This window comes from Neopelma chrysocephalum, unplaced genomic scaffold (assembly GCF_003984885.1).
Source record: "Neopelma chrysocephalum unplaced genomic scaffold, ASM398488v2 Primary Assembly neopelma1_97390, whole genome shotgun sequence".
Classification (NCBI taxonomy): Eukaryota; Metazoa; Chordata; class Aves; order Passeriformes; family Pipridae; genus Neopelma; species Neopelma chrysocephalum.
Window position 1 is genome coordinate 6,596,606 of NW_020926031.1, and position 20,579 is coordinate 6,617,184.

Consider the following 20,579-nt stretch of genomic DNA (forward strand, 5'->3'; position numbering starts at 1 on the left):
CTTCAGTGCAGTTGTGTCCAGTTCTCTTGTCAGAAAGACTTGAGGCAGGGTTACTCTGGTTTTAAATATTTGAGCGTGCCATCTATGCAAATGCTGAAGGCAGTTGGTTTAGGGAATTTAAACCAGTGATTTTTCTTTTTCTTTTGCATTTGTTTTTTTCCAGTTAAGCATTAACTCCTGATACACAAAAACACATCTATGTTGAAACTGGCCAATGAATCAAATCCAATTCATGCACAAGTCAGTCTTGAAGTGTAAGTGAGGTGTCACTGTGAAAAAAATCTGCCTTGTGGTGTCCTGTGGCATGTACATTCCAGGGAGTCAGTGGATTGTCACTCACCTGTAGCAGCTGAGGGCCTAAAGATGACTTCTAGCAATGTCACTTAAAGGGTAATCAGGAGTTGGAACAGGCTGTCCAGGGAAGTGGAATTACCATCCCTGGAAGTGTTGAAAAGGTGTGTGGATGTGGCACTTGAGATACGGTTTAATGGCATACGTGGTGCTGCTGGGTTAATGGTTGGACAGTTGGACTCAATCAGCTTACAGATCTTTCCAACCTTAATGACTCCCATCTGCCCCAGATGCTGTGAATTCCCACACCACTTTAAATTACTGGAAGGTGAAAAGGCTAGTAGTTCAAGAAGCTTTTGAATGAGACTATTTTACTCTTAAATGTGTATTTCTGATTACGGTGGGAGTTCGGTGCTTTGATAAATTTGACTTCATTTCTGGTGGCGCTGGGACATCCAATGGGAACTAGATTAATGTCTGTGGAAACCACTTACTGGTGGGGACTGGTGAAGTGTCTCTACTTACAGTGTGCTCTCCTGTCTTCAGGTGCGATGGGGAGACAAGGGGTCAACGGAGGAAGGAGCAAAATTGGAGAAACCCAAAAACGCTATTATTAAGTTGCCAGAACAGGAGTATGAGCCATGGGAACCCAAGCCAAAGAAGCCCCATGTGAGAAAACCACCTTCCCAGCGAAAATGGTACACTCCCATCAAGGTAATGTGTCTGACCCTCATTTTTATCAAGTCTCTCACATCATATATGATACTACATCCCGCTTCCTTAGCAAAATCTTTCTGCAGAGCTGGGAAAGCCTATTTGGAAAAGTAGCTGTTAATCCTCAACTTTGCTTGTTTCTTGGAACATGCATCTCACCTGGCACTGTATTGCCATAGTTTTTTTGAGGAAGAGTGAAGGGCATGAGCAGATATAATCCTTTCCTCAGCTCACACTCTCTTTCCAGGTACAGTGTGGATTGTAACAGCAGATTGCTCAGCTCCTGCTGTGGGACAAGATGCTGTTTTGTGCCATGTCAAGGCAGTCGAAAAGAGAATCAGATAAAGTGCACCATCTTTGCTTTGACTGTATCGTGGCTAAGGCCTTGGGTTGGAGTTCAGCTCTGTTTCCCTCTAGTTCAGCCACAAGACCAAGTGTTTGATTTTTGGGCAAGTCACTCAGTCTCTCCACGCTTTCATCCCCATTTTCCCCCGTGTAATTATAGTATCTAGTGTTTCAATGTCTTTTAATGTATGTGTCCTCACACAACCCTTAAGGCAGGGAATAGCTGTTATCTCTGCTTACAGAGAAGAAAACTGGAGGGCTGGCATGGCCAAGGGAGCAGCATACCATGCTCATCCCAGAAATCTGTGACCATGTCCCAAAACAGTGCTCTGTGGGATGAGTTCTCCCCTCCCCACCATAGTCACAGATGAATTAAACAGTGCTTGAATTTATTGTCAGGAAAATATCTGTGAATTTTAAAGCTTTGTGGCTGTTTATCAGTGTTCCAGCTCTCTCCCCATAAGTACAGTAGTTTTGTTTTGCCTTTTGTAACACCTCAAGTAACATTAATACCTTAATGTAACACCTGTCTGATTGTCTCTCTTAAGGGAGTTGCTCACATTAAACTGCTGTCATCCTCAGTGAGTTTTGAGCAGACAGAATTTGGCCCACTGCATATTGGGTATGTGCTACCCCATAGAGGTCCTTCTGGTTGTCCAGATAAGCAGTGTACAGAGGGCAAGGGCACAGGACCAGTGTGTGTGCAGACAGTTTAATACAGGAAAGCTGTATTAACTCACCTGTAGTTTCATCTCATGCTATTTTCACCAAATTTCTTGATCATATCTTGTTGGTTTTTTCCAGGGCAAACTTGACGCACTGTGGGCTTTGGTTCGACGGGGCTATGATCAAGTCTCTCTCATGAGACCACAGCCAGGGGATAAGGTAAGGTATCACAAATGCACTGGCATGTCACTCCTCTGTTAGCAGCCCATCTTTTTTTTTTTTTTTGGTAAGCTTGTTTCTTTTCACGTAACCCTAAAGCTAAAAGCAAAAAATTTGTGACAAGAAACAGATATTTCAAAACAAGCTAAAATGTTTGCTGTGACATCTGTTTAAAAGTATTGTCCCAAAAGGTCAACGGCGATGTCTCCACTGTGATAATTTGAGCAGAATTAAGAAGGAGCTGGCTGTTGACAATAGTATATGAGAACTGTTTCAGTCATATAAATTCTTTGCCTTTTTTCTTTTTCCAGGACAAATATGTTGAAGTCAAAAGACAGGTTCTTTGCTTGTGGGTTCTGCTTGTTTTAAATTTAATATGCAGTGGTTGTTCTACAACAGTAATTATGTTTTCTACTCAACTTCATAAAAATGTTTCTCGGCTTTAATATTGGAGTTTAGTGATTAATGAGAGAAATCATGAACTCTACAGGTAATGAAAAAACAAATAGGTTAATGGAGAGCAAAGTTGCTGTTGAATTCTGTGCAGACACATTTCACAATCATATCCTATGTATAGGCAGAGAGTATCTTCTGCCTTCATGAAGTCTATTGGCCAAAAATAGGTCAGGAGTAGATTCCTTGTGGGAGGAAGCAGGGAGTTTGAGCCTTCTAGAGCCACAAAGAGCCACAAAGATGTCTGTGTACTGTGCCTGGTCACTGGCAATAGCTCAGTTCAGAGCTCTCAGTTTCCTCATGAGAGCCTGGCACCATTATGGTTGTCTCTATTTTGTTATTCTGAGGGGACAGCTCTCTAAGAATTGAGTGCTGTTGCACTTTCAGGTTTGGCTTTCTGTGATGGCACTTCGAAACATGAGGACTAAGCAGAGATGGCAGCATCTTTCTCTTCCCTGTGGCCAGACTCCATACATTTCATCACCTTTGCTCTCAGGGGAAGGAGTTACAGAGTTGTGGCAATAGGGGCCATAAAGTGCTTTTCTGGTGTAGGAGTGGTACAGAGGCCCTAATGCTGGGCCTGTTTGCCTGTGTGACTTTCACACCTAATAACAGGTTTTCAAAGTTAATAACAAAATTTAAAACTAGCCCTAATTTGCATCATCTAGGGCAAATAATTTGCATGTTTCTGGCTTTTGGCAAAATCCTGTTATGGCATTTGTCTAGTTATTAACCAAATATGCCACTTCAGTATTTAAAGTTTAATCTCTTGCATTTTTCTTTTGGCTTTTAAGGAAACTAATAGAACAAACCCAGCTTCTTATGCTACTTTGTAAAATGGTCTTAACTGTTTCACTAAGCTGCATTTTCAAGGCAGCTGTTTGAGACACCTTATTTGCTTTTAAAGCACGATCTAGAGGTTCTGAATAGGCTCTTTAGGTCCAGCTGTATTTTGATAGCTAACATTGTATAATATGAATCTATCCTCTGCCTTTCACTCCCTTGACTGGGACATTTCTATCAGTGCAGAGCACAACAGAGCCTCTGTTAGCCTGCATGGTCCAGAAACATGCAGGGGGCTGACTCTGAACAGGGATCCTCAGTTCCTTGCCTTTCAGCTCTGCTGCGAGGAGAGCAAGGGGCTGAAAAGAGGCAATGTAAAACAGAGTGAGCTGTAGGATTATTGTATCGGGGAGAACATTAGAAAAATCAAATGTACATCTGGGAAATAGGGTGGAAAGAATCCTATTGAGCCAGATTCAGTGGAATCATAGAATCATCTCTGTTCCCTGGCCTGTGAAATTAACTAAGGCTGAAGAATATTGAAACAAGAAAATGATATCCTTCTGCTGTTAAAAAAAAAAATCACAGGCCTGCATTTCATGGAGAAAATTAGTGTAGAAAGGAGCAAGGCTATTATTTATTGTTTGGGTAACTCCTCTAGTAACAGTCTCTCAGTGGAGAATTGACTCCTTGTAAGTTAGTTTTTTGGTGGGGATATGCGTATAAATATACCTGTATGTACACATTAAGTGTCTGTGAGTAAACACACACGTGCACACACTTTGTGGCTGAAGAATGGGAAGATCAGGCCAGTGCTGTGAGTGACCAGCAGCACGGAGACCTTGGAACTCTGGTTATGCAGAGATGGAGGAGCCTGGCAGCCCCAGGAACAAGCCCACAGCTCTGCTTGACTCACCCTAGAAGGAGACAAGGTCACTCGTGTACAACTGTGCTGACAGCAGTCAATGGATTTAGTGTAGTATTGGGCAGACATGAAAGTTCAGCCTGACATGCCTGAATGCATGGTGTTCTTCCAGACTGTGACATCCAGAGGCTGCGTGGTGATCCTGGAGTGAGGGATTGCTTAGATTTGTGGGGTTTTGAGGGATTGGGGCAGGTGGGGGGCAGGGGAAAGAGTTCTTTGTGGTTTTTAAGTGTGCCTTTTTTGTTATATTTTAAGGTTGTTTTATAGCTGTCTTGATTGTTCAGTAAAACTTAGAAAGCAGAAGAAACACAATTTAACTCTGTTTTGAGAGTGACATTTGGATTCATAACTTGGAAAATTCCTATCTCTGAAGTTCCCAGAATGAGTCAAAGAATTACCTTTATATTTTTAGGGGTTACCAGAGATATAGATTGTTTCCTACTGTAACAAGATTCACTGTAGTTACATTTTCCAAACTTTTTTCACAGTTTACCTCCACTGAAAAAAAAAGTTTTCATTTTCCATTTTTACTGCTTCAGTTGGGCATATGTTTCCTTCTTGCAGACACTGGATGAAATTATAGCAAACCACTTTTTTCTGCATAATGTAAATACTAATTATGGAGAAGAGAACATCCACAGTACAGGGAGAAAAATTTTTCATGAGGCTTCTGGGACAGGGGGAAGATGACAAGTTGTTTTTGGTTTTGGCATTAAAAAAAAAATCTTTAAAAATGTTTTGAAAAGTGTAATTTCTCTTACCATTTGAAAATGAATACTGTGGTTTGGGAGCTTTTATTCCCCCCCAAAAAATTTGAAAAATATTTGTAGAAAAACTTTCTGTAATAGCTTTGTTGGTTTTTGTATATTTACCAATGTATCTGCCTTTGTCACAGAGAAGCAAAATTCTGCTACACTTTTTCACAGCTGTTCAGCATCTTCCCCTACAACACAGGCCTCTTCTCTTTGGATCTACAAACCACACAGCAAAGGCAGTATTGCTACCCCGGGGTTTTAAATCATGACTTCTTCTCCACTCCCATAATGAAGCAAAGTTAAAATGTCACTGTTTATATATACATATATATATATATATGTATATATATATATATGTATATATATATGTGTGTGTGTATATATATATATATATATATATATATATATGTGGTGAAACCCATTCCAGAGTGTATGTGAGAGCCTTGCAGTGGAAATACAAGCTGAAGCATGTGCATGAATACAGGACTGACTGCTGCAAGGGATTTCTGTTGTCCTTTGCTCTGGGTGACCAGGTCTGCTGTTCATCCATCTGTGCTTCTTCCTTCATCATGGTCCTCTTGCTATTCCCAAACCACCTGCTCTTTTCCTTACCTGTGCCTTACTTCGGCTCCTGCCCTAGACATTCCCTTCCATTTCCTTCTGTGGTTTCTTCCTCTTCTTGTTTTCTCTCTTAGTTTTTGTTTCTGTGCCCCTCCCCTTGGTTGAGACCAAGTGGTGCCATGCAGTGCTGCTCTCTGGGAGCAATGGGCTTGTCACCAGCCTCCTTATGCTGTTCCTCTCATGCTGCAGGAACTGAGCTGCTGGAAGCATCATGCTCTGGATGCCTTGCTGCAGAGCTGGCTGAGGCTCCAAGAGCTTCCCTGCCCTGGCTCATGCCTGCCACAAATTTACCCAGAAAAGGATCTCAGGATGGATGACTCATGAATATTAGGCAGGAAGACATTGATAGGACTGGCTGTGAAAGTCACAGGAGCTTTTTTTTATTTAAAGAAAACCAGCTAAGCACAAGCTCTGCCTCTTCTCCTGGGAGCTGTGCCCACAGTGTTTGTCTTGGCTCCACAGACACCTTCTCCTCTTGGTCCTCATTCAAGATCATATCATGGCACCACCACTGAAATTTGTTATTAGTTTGGCAAGAATCTCAGTAAAGGGTCACAGGATCCTCCTCACTTGGCTTCCTCAGGTCAACTCTAGCAGGAGTTTCTGTTGCATCAAGATGGGACAGCAATGGATAAACACACTTAGCTCTACCCCATCATTAGCAGCTAGGCTGTTATTTGTGGGATGGATTTTTGCTGAGCTCTCAGACAGCATCAGCAGAGGAGTGAAGAGACGGAAAAGGGCCAGTGGGTCTGCGGTGGGTTGCTGGGCTTTCTGCCTTGAAGGAATGTACAAAGGTGAAGCCTTCACAGGCATTTGTGCCACTGCTGCAGTGATGGACCCCTTGGAGCTAGGCTGCTATATGTCCCTTCCTCCCCCAGAAATCTAGGTTTTAGAGGACCAGCAGTCACTCTTTTGGCCCAAGAAAGCTCTGAAGTACGGAGACTGCTTATGCATCAACAGGCAATATGTCAGACTGGCTGTATGGCCTGATGACCTGTGTGTTGCTCAAGATACTCTGACTTCATTGAGGACTTTCCCATCACTATGTTACTCTCCTTCTGAGCTTGCAGGGGCCTGCTATGAAGATTGGAGTTTGGGAAATACTAATGTCTGGTTATCTTGAAGTATTTCATAGAAACCACAGTAGCTGGTAGGGCAGGATGTCAGTAGTCTCTATAAAATGTAAGTTTCAGGCTCTTCCCCTTGGCCTAATGGATCAAAAGTGGGGCTGTTACCAATGCCAGCAAGTAAACATTGAAACCCCCAGTATATGCAGAGAGGAGGGTGAGGTGCTTCTTTCAAATGGTCTGTTTAGTAGCTGCTTTCAGCAAATCCATTCCATCTTGCCTCTCAACACATACTGACACAGGAAATTCTTAGAGGCTCAGTTTACCAGAAACCTTGACTAAAATCCAACATTTTTCTCCTCAGACAGAATTCCTGTTTTACTTTAAAGACTTAGAAAGTGATCTCGTTATTGTCACTGCAAATTTTGTTACTCAAACAGAGTTAGAGTGTAGACTAGATTTTGCTGTCATCACCACCCTTGTATACTGATGAGACTTCACTTAATAAAAAGCAATGCTTTAGCAGTACTACCCTGTGGTTTTGCACATGTAAAGCCCTTCCCTGGGGAAGGGGAGACTAGAAGCAGGCTGATGTACAAAACTCTGAAAGCTTTTTTTCCTTTTTCTGCTCCATAAAACTGAAGATAAAAAGGCTGTTGTGCAGCCAAAAATGTCACAAATTAGGAGCTGCTGGTCATTTTAGAAACCATGACTGGCTCCTTTCAAGTTTTCACCATTAAGTTACTGTGTGACTTTGAGCAAGGCATAACAGTTGGAATTTTAAACAGCAGCCTTTGAAATGAAGAGTATTTGGGTTCCTTATTCTGTGCATCCCTTTCAACAGTGATCACTCTTAATCTGATAGATTTGTTAAAACCCAGAAGGTCTGATTACCCTAAAATTTTCCGTGATTCCTTGTAGTGCTGACCATGACATCTGTGTGCTGTGGTTTTCCCAACAGCAAAATAATAATGAGAACACATGTATTTACTTTCCTTACAGCTGTGAGGTGTAGTGTTCTGCCAGGCAGTTGGGACTCCATAGATGAATAATGGGACACCAAGCTTATGGATTATTAATGACTAGTAATTACTTTATAGCTGCTGCCTACAGGTGGTCAGCAGTTTGAATGCAACCCACAGTGATGGCAGCAACTGCCTGTCACTCCACGGTAGCTGCCCACGTACCAGTGCTATGTGGAGCTCATTCTAATTACTTCTCTTCAAGACCAAGTAATGGCTTTTAATAGGCTTCCCTGCCTTTTGCTTGGAGATGTGTTGTAATTGCCCAAGTAATAATTGGCAGAGCTACACAGGGTGCTGGAAAAGCAACACACAGCTCCTTCAGACTATCACTGGGGCTTTTCTCCCTTTGCTTAACCTTTCTGGAGCCAATTATCTTCATAAGCCGCTGAAAAATTAATGAGACAGGGACATTGCCTGCTGCAGTAGGTGATCTCACTTTGTCACTTTCCATGAAAATGTAGCTCCCATTATACTACTTTCTTTTTTCTTTTTGCAAAGGACACCAGTATCTGTAAGGTTCATTCCTGCTGTAGCAGAGATGGCATAGGGGGAAAAAAGCTCTTGCTCTCTGGTGTGGGACCAGTGTCCTAATGCACAGTTCCCAGGATGTGCTGAGCGCTGCAGCTGGAAACATGTAATCAGTGACTAATGAATTTCCTGTCCTGCAAGAAGCCCACATACTGCATTACCTCTCACTTGTGCCAGGATCATGTTATTTCTGTTGTGGAAGAGGAATTCACAAATAGGTTTTGGAGGTAGATGCTGCCAGGTTAAACTAGTAGTCTGTCCATGTCTTTTGGAAACAGAGGCATGTTTGGTAACATCCTTCTTGTGAAGGATGGGTGCAAGTCCCAGGGCTGGTGTTATTTACCACACAACAGGAAGAAGAAGGATTGGCCTTGTGGTTGACACTGGCTGTAGCTTATGTAAGTTACTTCACTTCTGTTCTACTGTAGTTCCACAGTAATAAGTGAGATGAAGAGTAAATCCTAGGAGGGTGAGACCATGTTCCTAACAGCACTTTGAGCACTTCATGAGCTCCAGAAATAAAAATAGTGTGTAAGATGATGTATTCATACTAATATTCACACTAAAGTTATTGTTCAGAGTGATAACTGAAAATCAAAAGGTATTGCTTTATTCTACAGAGGAGCTGTAGTTTCAGATGTCTCTGTTCTTCTGTATAAACTATTGTGATTCATGTCGTGGTACCAAAAAAAAAGCTCAAATCATGGTCTGTCACTGTACAAGTAACACAAAGATACTAGACAACCTGAAGAGCTTAGATCTATGTATGTTAGGTCTTAAGATTAACTTAGTCTTGCTTTGAATGTTCCAGTTTTATATGCCAGTTTTAGTCTTGGATAGGAATTGTTCCTGGAACAACAGGACTGCAAACCTTTTAGCTTTTTGCAGCAACACTGGAGGTTTCTGCAGCAGAATAAGGTAGTTGTGTCCCAAGGTGATCTGCCATCCATCGTAACACAGGAGCTTTTGGGGGAGGAGAGATTTTCTTTGCTTTATCAGTATGCCAGCATTGACAATGAACTGTGTGAATCCCATTCCAGGAGAAGAAAATCTTTGTGAGATAAGCACAGAGGAAGTTGTGAACTGTGGGTTTACCATCTATGTGCTTTGGGTAGCAGGAGAGCCATTTAAGGGTCAGTTACCCAGAGAAGCATTGGGGATATTTGTATCTGTTTCCAGACTCTAAACAAAGAGGCAGCCTGTGTGGTGGGCCAGGACCTTACATTTTTGTCTGAGGCAAGGAAAAATAATAACCATTTTCACCAGAAATCTCTGAGTCTCTATCATTATCCTGTACCCTAGGCAGGTAAAGAGCAGTGTGCTCTTCCCTTGCACACACTGTAATCCCAGCTTGCTCCTAAGAGACAGTCAAATAATTCACCCTGGAAAGCATGATGACACTTAATTATAGTTTGAGCAAGACCAGTTACAGTCCTTTGTGGCCTAATATGCTGCTGCCAGCAAGCCACCAATACCTCAAGGCTGAGCCTGTTGCACCCAGCAAATGTTTGTTGCTTTTGTTGCTAAGCTTCAAAGCCCTCCCCATTCTAGAAGATGGACAAATGCAATGTCCTTTTCCCTGAAAACGCCAAAGGAAGGAGGAAAATCTTTTGCAAACCAACCACGGCTGTTTTTTTCTTGAACCACATTCTAATCTGGTCAGCATTCAAGTGTAGAAATGTGTGGTGCTGTGGTTAAAACAAGGGATGTGAATCATGAGTCCTGAACTTGTAAATACCATTTTTTCCCCTGCATAACCTTGAGTAAATGACATGACCTGACAGTGGCTCTCCTCACTTCCTCCACTCTGGGATCCTCCTCCATAAAAGCTGTCAGAAAAGAGGAAGGCAGTAAATCGCACGTTGTGAGTGCAGGTTTAAGTTGAGGTATTTCTCTGAGGTTTGGGTAGGATTTGGTCTGGTGTGACTGTACTTTGAGATTGGTACTGATATAAAGTATATCTAATAGATCTTAACTTTGATTATGCCCAGTGGTTTTTTTTTTTCTGTTCCCTTTGTCACTTAAGATTTTTTAAGGCTCACAATCAACAGGCTTTGTTATGAGTCTGCACTGTGCATTACTTCAGCCACAGCCTCAGCAAGGTCCAAGACATGTGATGTTTTGTGCATTCCTGCAAGATATCTTGTGACTCTGGCCATTCTTTCAGGAGGTGTTTGTAGCCCATTGCTGCATTTCCTTGCTGAGGCAAGGCTGGAAACAATATGCAGTTCCTTGCTGAATGGAGTGTGATGCATATTATTGGAATAGCCCTGTCTTCAAGACTGGGATGGGTTCTCTGTGTCGCTTTTCTTACGTGCCTAAGCTGAAAAAGTGGAGTCAGGCACATGAGAGCTGGATGGTAGGGATGTGTTCAGCACAAAGTTTATTTTGCTGAAGGGTCCTGGTCCTAGCTTAAAAGGCCGATTTCCCTGACTGAGTTATTCCTCCCTCAGATGCCTCATTATTGGCTGGTTTCTCCAGTGGTAAATTGGCAGTAGCCCCCTTCTCTTCAGTTTGTTTCTGCACTGGTGTTAAATCTAACTGAATAGACTGTGCCCAGAAGACCCATTCCTTTCAAGTGGTGCTGTGCACAGTTGGGACTGTGAACTGGGGAATAGTGTCTGCAGATGCATGTGTCTTGGGAAACTATCAGTACTTGATTGTATTCAACTCCTGGTATTCTGATTAAAGAAGCTACAGTAGCCTGGGATACTGCAGCTATTAATCTTACTGCAAAACAGTTCCTATTTTAATTCCCTAGTAGATTTGAACACTGCTTTCCATAAGACTGTCTTTGTTTTGACTAAAAGCTGTAAATGTTTTTTCATGTTAGTAGAATTAGCTGAAGTGGAAAAAATACCCATTGAATAAGTTTCAGTATTTTCAATTTCTGTTTTGAAACACCTTTTCTGTCCAAAACTCAAAGTTATTTTGAAATGAATGTTTCAATCCTGAATTAAATTTATTTTGACATACTTGTTTTGCCTGAAAAATGAAGACTTTTGGTTGTTGTTGACTTTTCCATTGACCAGCAAGTGAACCGAAAGATCACTTTTATTGCTGCTGTTATGTGCAGTGCATGCCATGGATCTGTTTGTGAGTTTGCCCTGGCAACATACCTCCCATGGTCCCGAGGGGATCCTCTAGATGGGATTATCACACATTTTATGTCAAAAGAAGAGCTCCTGTGCTCCCTCCTCCCTTCCTCACCCCATAAATCCTATTTTCTCAGCTATTTGGCTCCCACAGCCAGAGTGTCTGAGGGCATGCTGGGATTCTGAAGGATTTCTTCTCCCAGCCCCTTTACAGATCAAGGCTGGTGCCCCTTTGCCTCTATGAGAGGTGCTCAGGCATCTTCCCTGGGCTTTCTGGGCAACAATGCTGGCCATAGCCTGGCTAAGACAATAGGTTTTTTTCTGAGTGTGTCAGTACCCTAAGGTATTGCTTAGCTCTGTCTCACTGTCACGGTGGGATCAGTTCCTGGTCCATCTGCAGCTATCTTATTGTTTGGGATTTGGGAGTCAGAGTTTCTGAAGCAGGGATTAACTTTCTATGCTATGTCTCCATGGTGCTGCACCAGTGAGCCAGGGTTTGTGGGTGGTTTCGTTTGGTAGCTGAAAAGTAAGAGAAAAAGCATAGATTTGCTTATAAGAGGGTTTTTGTAGACTCTGTGAAGGATACACATGTGCCTCATCTGCTTTTAAATATCGCTGCCCCTTCCAGCGTCAGGACGTGTGTCCTGTTTAAAGTTGTGTTACCTCCCACATCCTAAAGCTCAGTCTAATTCATTTTGCTGTGTGAAGCATGTTCAGTGAGCCCAGTAGGTTACACCTCTTGGTAGCACTACCTCACTCATGTTGTGCTGTAAACAGAGTTTTCTGCTACTGCTTGGATCATCCTTGTTCATTTGCATTCATCATTTTGTAGTTTTTGATTTGAATTAATCTGATGTGCCTAGGGCCTTTATAGGGTCCTCACTTTATGAGTGATTCACAGTCCACAGTGCAGTGATTTCCTTCCCCTCCAATAACTCAGTCATGGAAGGAGGGAGCAGAAGGGATATGAGTTTACTTATAAAAAGACCAGCTAATACAGTGGATCAAGAATGGGCTGAACTGATTTTCCTTTTTAAAGCAGCATGAAAGGAAATAATTACATTCTCATTGTTGGACACTGTCACTTTACTGGACCTTACTTTTAAAATCCTTCTCTCTTCAGTCAACCCCATTTTCTCTTATCTTTTCATAGTTTTGGATTACCATAATTATAGGCAACACTGCGGAACTACCAAATAGATTCCCAGAAAATTGTTCTTTACAAGAGAGGACTTATTAAACTGGAAGATATGTAAAGAGTCAGGTTATCATGCAAACAAATATTTTAACTTGATGATATTTAATGTGTTGATTTGAGACCTAATAACTTTAAATGCCTACATATAAAAATTAATTATAATTTAATAAATTAATTGTTAATGATTAATGCAATAAACACAGTATAATTGATATTGATAATTAGAACTTAATCATTAAGTAATATAATTAGAAAATAATGATAAATTACATATTTATTGGCCTGGAACCATGGTCAGTCACCAAACTGGTGATATGGGAATCTCTGACACTTCCAGTACTTTATTTTTCAACATAAAAACCATATCTGTGTCCCAAATGTAAAAGTAGGAGTTAGTAAAAGTTACTTGTATATGCCTGAAAACCAGGCAGCCTTAGGTTTTACGTGACAAACTGTTTCAGCAGCTCACTAATTTCTAGCCTGTGTGCTTCAGGGTAATCAGTGCAATTCCCAGGAAATCCATGAAGGTTTTAATGAGCCGTGACATGTTGAGCGCACAGTCAGCGTGAAGCAGTGCAGTGTGAGGAAGCTTTTGGCAAAGGCTGATGCACATAGATCCTGGCTTCTGAGGAGCCAGCTGCTAATCCTGACACTTGCCCAGGGAACTCGAATAGTGAAAGCTCTGTACCATCTCAGTTCTGCTCTTTCTGTGTACAATTATTGTATCCATAATCTACCTCTATATATAAATTTGCTAAATGAGTTTCCCATAGTGGCTTCTTTAGGATGTTCTGTGTAGGTGTTTCTGCTTGAAGACTTCTGTTCTTGATTAGAGGACAGGGTAATCCCTAATTTTTCCAAGATCCAATTTTTGCATTATCACTGATCTTAAAGGTATATATCCCATGGTTTTCTGGGTGTGTGGATCAAAATCTTCACTTAGCTGATGCATCACTTGAAGATGCTCACTCTTGTGATTTTGTAGGTAGCATAAAAGCCTGAATCTATTCTTTTGAGTTTTAGAGCTACATTTTTACACTGAACTATCAATAGATATTTAGGAAGTAAAGCTACATGCTGACAAACCATGTCCACAGCAAGCTGGCAGAGTCACCCCAGTGGCATCCATAAACAAAACTGGAGAGAGAGAGAGGTGATTATTCAGTTGAGCCTAAGGAAATTATGTTCATTTTATATTTCAGCATCCTAAATAATACTTTTATTAAAAAATAATAAAAATTTGATACTTTCTTACTGGGAGCTACTTTGTTTTTTTAATTTGGTGGTCTAGTGTATTACATGGCTATGCTCAAATTTTAAAGGAATTATTTTATTTTAATCTGTTCTAAAATGTAAAGGCAAGTTTCATATTCTTACAAGGTCAAAGACCAAGAAAATTCGTTAAACTTAAGTGAAGCCAACTCTTTTTCAGTCACCTCTGCAATTCAGAATTGCAGCACTGAGACTATAAGCAAAACCAAGAGGGAATGGAAACTCAAGCAAGATTTGTAACAGGAAGAATATCTTTTATTAAGTCAACTAATGTAGCTAAAAATAAGAAACAGGCATACTTTTCTGTACACAAACACTCTGGTATGCACAGAGATGAAACTGGATTTTTGTTAAAAACCAATGCACGTATTAAAATTAAGAGAGAAAAGGGACAGCTACTGGTAGATGGCCTGGATTTTTTAAATTCTTTTTGCTGAAGTGCTCTTACTATCATGGGTGAAGAGACTTCCCCATGGCACTCTTTGAATTGCCTGGATTCTTTCCACTGAAAACTTGCTAAGTAGTAGCTAAATGTTTTGGAGAAATGAGTGCTGGGGAATGATGTACTGAGCACTGTGATGGAAGTAGCCCAGCAACATGATGCAGTGGCTTTCAAGAGGTTCCTCCCTTCCTTCCCCCCCCTTAAACCACACACAAAAACACATCCTAGGTGGTCGAGGAGGCATTGCCTAGAAGTACAAAGTGCCTGAATTGCACATGTGATTGTTACACTGTGATGAAAGCTGAAGTTGGGACAAGGGCAGATCCTGCTGCTTCAGTATTTGTACTTTTTGAAAAGCCAATTTGGCAAGCAGCATAACAAGAGCCTAACAAGTGGATGGACATATGGGGAGGCAAAATAATTGTGCATTAGGAAGACTGTGCAGATGTGAGCTGAAGTAAGGGCGTAACTCCATATGGCACATTGCTGACCTTCAGTTGGTGCTTGAATGACAGTACGCGGTGTGGGTCGCACCATCTGAGCGATGCTGCATTGGGAGCGGGGCCAAAACCAGACAGAACTGGATTTACGCAGATCATCTGCCTCCTAGAAAACAATACAGCAGCTACTAACAGCTGTTGTGCCTGAGATCATCCTGGTACTACTGCACCTTGCAACTCTGACACCTTCCCTGAAACACTAAGTGTATACCATGCTTCTGGAAAAAATATACTATTTCCACTGCTAAACTGGGATGGCTCTTAATCCCTGTTAATACTCTGTGCAGGAAGAGCAGAGATAAGTGTGCAGGATACTTAATTTCTGTCCTTGTTCTCCAGGGTTTAAAAGCCTTTATATGCCTTCGGAGAGGAAATGACTTAATTCTTTCAAACAGAAAATATTAAAAATCCTGTGGTTAGCATGTTTATTTGAGAAACATCATGGATCTTTTTATAAACTAACCCCAGAGGGATGCGCACGTTAGGTAGAATAGCAGTGGCCCTCTTTTATTAGGAAACTGTGATGTGTGGAGGGCTTCTTCAACCTAGAAATCCTTTGATGAAATACGCTTGATAAGTCCAAACTATCACTTATGATTTAATATCATTTGTTCTTCCCTTTCCCTTTCAGCTGTTAATCCTAACGCTGGCTAAGAGTTCGGCCTCATTTTATCAATGGCTGCTTGAAGTGCTCAGGAGGATTTGCTCCAGTATTCACCAGAAGTCTTTGATATATGAGATTGTAGGCTAACACCGATAATCTTTTGTGAGGAAGTGTCACAATACATACATCGATCTTCCAAGCCTCTATCTGTCAAACTCCCCCAACCCAACCGTATTTTTCATGACACAATGCAGCGCATGGCCTTTAAATTACCCATCTGTCTGACAAATCAGTGAGTGTGGCAGAAACTGGCAGCAGTTTGACGTCGCCTATCACTTTAACTGAAGTGAAAGTAATGCAAACAGATTTATGGGATCCCCTTTGATTATAGACTATGAATATATTTGGAATTGATGTTTGAGAGAGAGACACAACAGAAAAGCAGGAAAGGCTTGTAGGCAAAAGCACTAGTGTTGGGTTTGCAGCTTTGCATTTACTGTGAGGGAGATTGTTCTGTCCTAAATTTTTTCCTTCTCCATATGGTGCATCTCATATGAGTACCTCTGACCTTTTTTCTTTTTCTTTTTTTTTTTACTTTTGTCCTGATTCTTTAGCTGTTCTAAATTCATAAGTTTATAAACAAGGCTGAGTTTTCTTTAATGAATCTGATGTACAACTGTTATATATGTAACATTCATTGCATGTCAGTAAATAGTGCTGAATTTCCAAGTGTGCTCTGAATAGGGTTAAGCACAGCAGAAGACAAATAGCTGAGAAGGAGGGCTGCTCACTACAATGCTGGTGAGGACTTGAGTTCTGTGATGGAGTAGAGCAAAGCATTGACTTGGGTTTTTTGATCCAGTAGTTTATCTTTGTTGCAGAAGTAACCAAGACCTTGGCTTTTGCCATTTGCCTCCATGAAAAGACTGGCCCCAATATAGTATTGCCTAGTTCATGACCAAAGTCTGGATTTTTAGAAAAGCAATTTTATCCTACTCCTGATGCTGTTGTTTAAGTGTAGTGGTGAATTGTGATGCTGAAAGCTGGGACAGAGAGCTACTGAGGATGTCTCATGTGCAGGCAACAACATGCCCATTCAAACAACTCATGTCGGCAGCTGAGCTCTTGAATCCCTGAGCCATCCAGTCCAACTAAGTGGTAGGGTGGTACCCTTTGGGTGTTAGTACATTTGTTGAGTCATTTTCTGAGCTCTCTGGAGCTTACACCAGCTTCTTTTGAAATGCTGCTTGCCTTCCTTCGGAGAAGTCATAGACTTGAGTGATTCTCTTCTTTTTAAAGAAATAGTTTTCATGAATAAAGGTGCAGGCATTGGAAGTCACTTAACAGAACAGACAGTTGTGGTGCTGCTGTGATGGTTTTTGTCTGGTTTCCTGGGGAAGTTGTGATTTGTGGGTTTGCCACAGAAACTCAGCCTATTCCCTAAACACCTTCAGAGTTTTCTCATGCCGGACAGCACTGAGCCAAGAGCAATTTGTCACTGGTGTGGGTTCTTGTATTCCTGTTATCACAGCCATTGGTAGCTGGGGGGAATTGTGATCTACAGCTGCTTAGCTTTGAGATAAGTTTGCTATATTTGGAGTCCTTCTCCTGAATCTGCTTGGGGGATGTTGGCATAACCTTGAGTTGAATTTAGTTTGCGGATTCTAGCGTGCAACTTACCCGAGGTGTCTGATTGAGGTTGCCATGTAGGTTTTGAATTACTCAGGAGCCTCTGGCTGCTCCCCACAGGAAAGGCTAGGTGGTCTTTGGGGTTTGTCTGTCTCTCTTCCTGTCTGGAGCTTGGTTAGTGGGAACCTATGCAAAGTTTTATTTTGGCTAAAGGAAACCCTGAAATATTTGCATTTAGCCTCTAGTTGACTAGGACATCCCCAGTGCTTGCATTTTTTTCAAACTCAAGCTACTCCTGTTTTAAAATCTCAGTCCACAGGTCCTGCATCCCACATCCATTCTGAAAACACATTCATTAGAGAGCCCTCTGTGTAAGTCCCACACCTTGTTGGTATTTCTGAGGGAAGCCACATCTACATTGGAGCACAGAAGACAGATGTACTATCCCTATGTAATGTTCAAAGCATGGATACCAACCAGGCTAGGATCACTCTGAAAATGAAAGCTACAGATTATGTCTTTGCTAATGTTGTTCCTCTGGTATAATCCTGTATGAGTTTTTTTCAAGCACAGCTTTGTCAGTCAGGGCTCCCACTAAGGCAAGCATGGCTCTGGTGGAGCTGTCAGTTTGGGCATGTTCTTCATAGCTCTAGTAGCAGAACAGAGAGCACATGTGAGCAAAGTCACACTGTGGTCCCTTTTGGTTTAAACCAGTCCTAGGCTGTTCACTGTAGGCAGGAGCTCTGAAATTCAAGGAAAGCATTGGTTTCTAGTGTTGAGCTTTAGTACAGCATGGTTTAAATGTCATGTTTAGAACCCAGTGAACAATACTGGATGAAGTGCAGCCTGGCCCCTCTGCTTATAGTCCCTTTGAGTATCTGCTGATGAGTCAAAATATCGTCTTTCTACAAATAATGAATTTTTCTTTGCCTCTAGGGAAGATGCATAAACTTCACTCGTGTGAAATCGGATGGAACCTCTGCCCCTTACAGCCCACCACCGAAGCTGCCACGACGTGACAATATTCCCCTCAACAATGCTCCAAGGAATTCTTCTTCTCCTGTGTCTCTGCAACCTCCTTCCAGGCAGCCACCTCCTGGACCACCCCCATCCCGAGCCCCTCCTGGACCTCCTCCTTCGCGCCCACCCCCGCAGCCTATGGCTTAGAGTGCAGCAAAACCCTGATCGACACAACATGTCTCTTTGCTGAACACAGCATATTTATTGAGTATTGGTTTACAGTTAAAGATATCAGAATTTGTTGCTGGTCAGCAAAAAAAGAAGAAAAAAAAAAAGAAAAATAGCTAAGTGTCAATTTTAGTATATGACTATATTTATACCACACGTGCTGAGTAAACATTCAGTGGGTAGATTCAGAGCTATGGGATATAGAAACAAATCAAAATGATCATCTAGATACAGTAGCAGCTTTTGTATGTATACATTTGAAAGTCTATTTAGATATGACATTTGTCTGACTTGGTATGTCAGATCATTCATTAGTAACTTTAGCCGGTATACGTGCATCAGTGGTTTTGATAGCTGCCACCTGCAGGTTGGTTAAACATAGCTCATTGAGGAATTTGCTTTCTTTTCCCTAACAGTACTGCATCCAGATGTTAGTATGGATCAATAATTGCAAAGATAACTTTCTGCCTTTGGTTCTGCAGGTGGAATTTCTATGAAAGTTATAAGAAGCCTATATAAATAATGAGGTAAGATGAGACTATGTGCCAATAATCTAGCTCAGTAATCTAGCATATAAGAGAGGGATATTTTTTTCACCTGGAAAAATCAGTTTTGAGCCTGCCATCTCTGCATATGTTTAGACTTGGTTGCATAGGATAACCACTGAAGGCCAGCTACTGTGTCTAAAAATCCAAACGTTGGACAAGACTTCAGTTCATATTTGTCCAAAGTTCAGAGGAATTTTGAGAAAAGTATTTTGGCTAGGTGTTTAGTTTTCATTTACAGAAAATATAGTCCAACATGGAGCAAACATACATTCAATTTGAGTATAGATGCTGTAATATGCAAACAACAGATTCTGTTGTTATTTAATTAGATAAATTTTCTTTTGATCTTACTGCCAAGCAGAACTAGATCCTTTTGTGATTCAAACAAAAATTCCTCTATAAGCAGCTCTTTCTTTAGACAGCCCAGGTCCCAATAATATGTAACCTTGCAGTCTACCTGTGGCTGAGAGGCATGATGTGAAGTGTGAGTTTGAGCTTTTATCCCTGTTTCATATGTTTGGCTAGAGGATTTCCCAAACATTGTGGCTGTTCATCCATGACCTCAATTCTGGGTGTCATCAGAAAGTGATGTGAGCACCCACACAGAGGTGGGAATTTATGACGCGGGACTGCGGGTCAGCCCATGATTAGTGTTCACTGAGCAATACCTGAGTGGGTTGTGCCCAGAGCATTCCTTAGTGAATCAAAATAACACCTGAGCTTGCTTTTTCTCCACCACTATTGTATTGGAGAGGGTAACTGCAAATCCCTGTGCTGGTTCGCTTTGGCACTGGCTGTGTTATTAGGATAGTTGTAGAATTAATGATATGTTGCATTATGACACAGCATATACCTATTTCTCCATCTGTGTGTGGGTGTGTAGCACATCACAATAGTTATTGGCACATAAGTCTAAGATAAAACACTAACTGTATCATGGAATTGGTCCAGATTTATGACCTTTTCATGCAGGTGCTATAGGCATACAAAGTTGTACTGGTACAAACAGAAATCAGGCTTACTCTTTCCAGTGGAAGTCCCACTTGCAGAACATCACACCAAGCTCTCATCAGTCTATGCTGATCACTGTGACATGCTGTGTGTACGCAGCTGAGGCTGTCAGATGTAAACTCAGAAGAACCACAGAGCCTCCTTCTCCTCTTGCACTGCTCTGCTCTCTTGAGTTATGCTCTTACCTCATGTGTATTGGTGCAGGTAGTGGAATCACAGTCGTGGGTGCCAGCTGCCCCTGGAGCTGTTCCTAATTTAGGCCTCAGCCAGCAAAGCACTTCCGCATGTTTTAAAATGTCCTGCAGGTCAAGAGAAACTTCCTTATGCTCAAGTACTTTGTTGACCTGTGACTTCATTGTGATCAGAAAGGAGAATTGGGATGCACTCGACCCTGTCCTCATTCTTTTTAGACACTTGAATAAGTGCATATTTTGGTTCATAAGAATGGATTTCTGTTTGGAAGAGAAAAAAGACTGTGTTTATGTGTGTGTGTGTGTCTGTGTTTGTGTGTGGGAACTGTGTAGGTTTTTGTTGGGTTTTCTCTTCCTTTACAAAAATTGCTCAAGAGTGGCACTGCTATGAATATAAAGACCTTTTGCAGGCAATGTGATACAAAGTCATTGCTTATCTCTGTTTCTTTCTGTTGAAAGGTGAAACTAAAACAGATCCAATTTTCCACTGCAGTTCTGGTGAAGCT

The 20,579-nt window shown here is 41.5% G+C and overlaps 1 protein-coding gene across 1 annotated transcript in view; it reads left to right on the plus strand.

Moving 5' to 3' along the window:
* Positions 1 to 18,436, plus strand: part of ANTXRL (ANTXR like) — a 52,182-nt gene extending 33,746 nt beyond the window's left edge. The window contains exons 16-18 of the mRNA XM_027672346.1: positions 838 to 1,005; positions 2,155 to 2,235; positions 18,072 to 18,436. Coding sequence (XP_027528147.1) covers positions 838 to 1,005; positions 2,155 to 2,235; positions 18,072 to 18,302 — 480 coding nt within the window. The 3' untranslated portion in view covers positions 18,303 to 18,436. The remainder of the gene's footprint in view (positions 1 to 837; positions 1,006 to 2,154; positions 2,236 to 18,071) is intronic.
* The last annotated feature ends 2,143 nt before the right edge of the window (positions 18,437 to 20,579 follow it).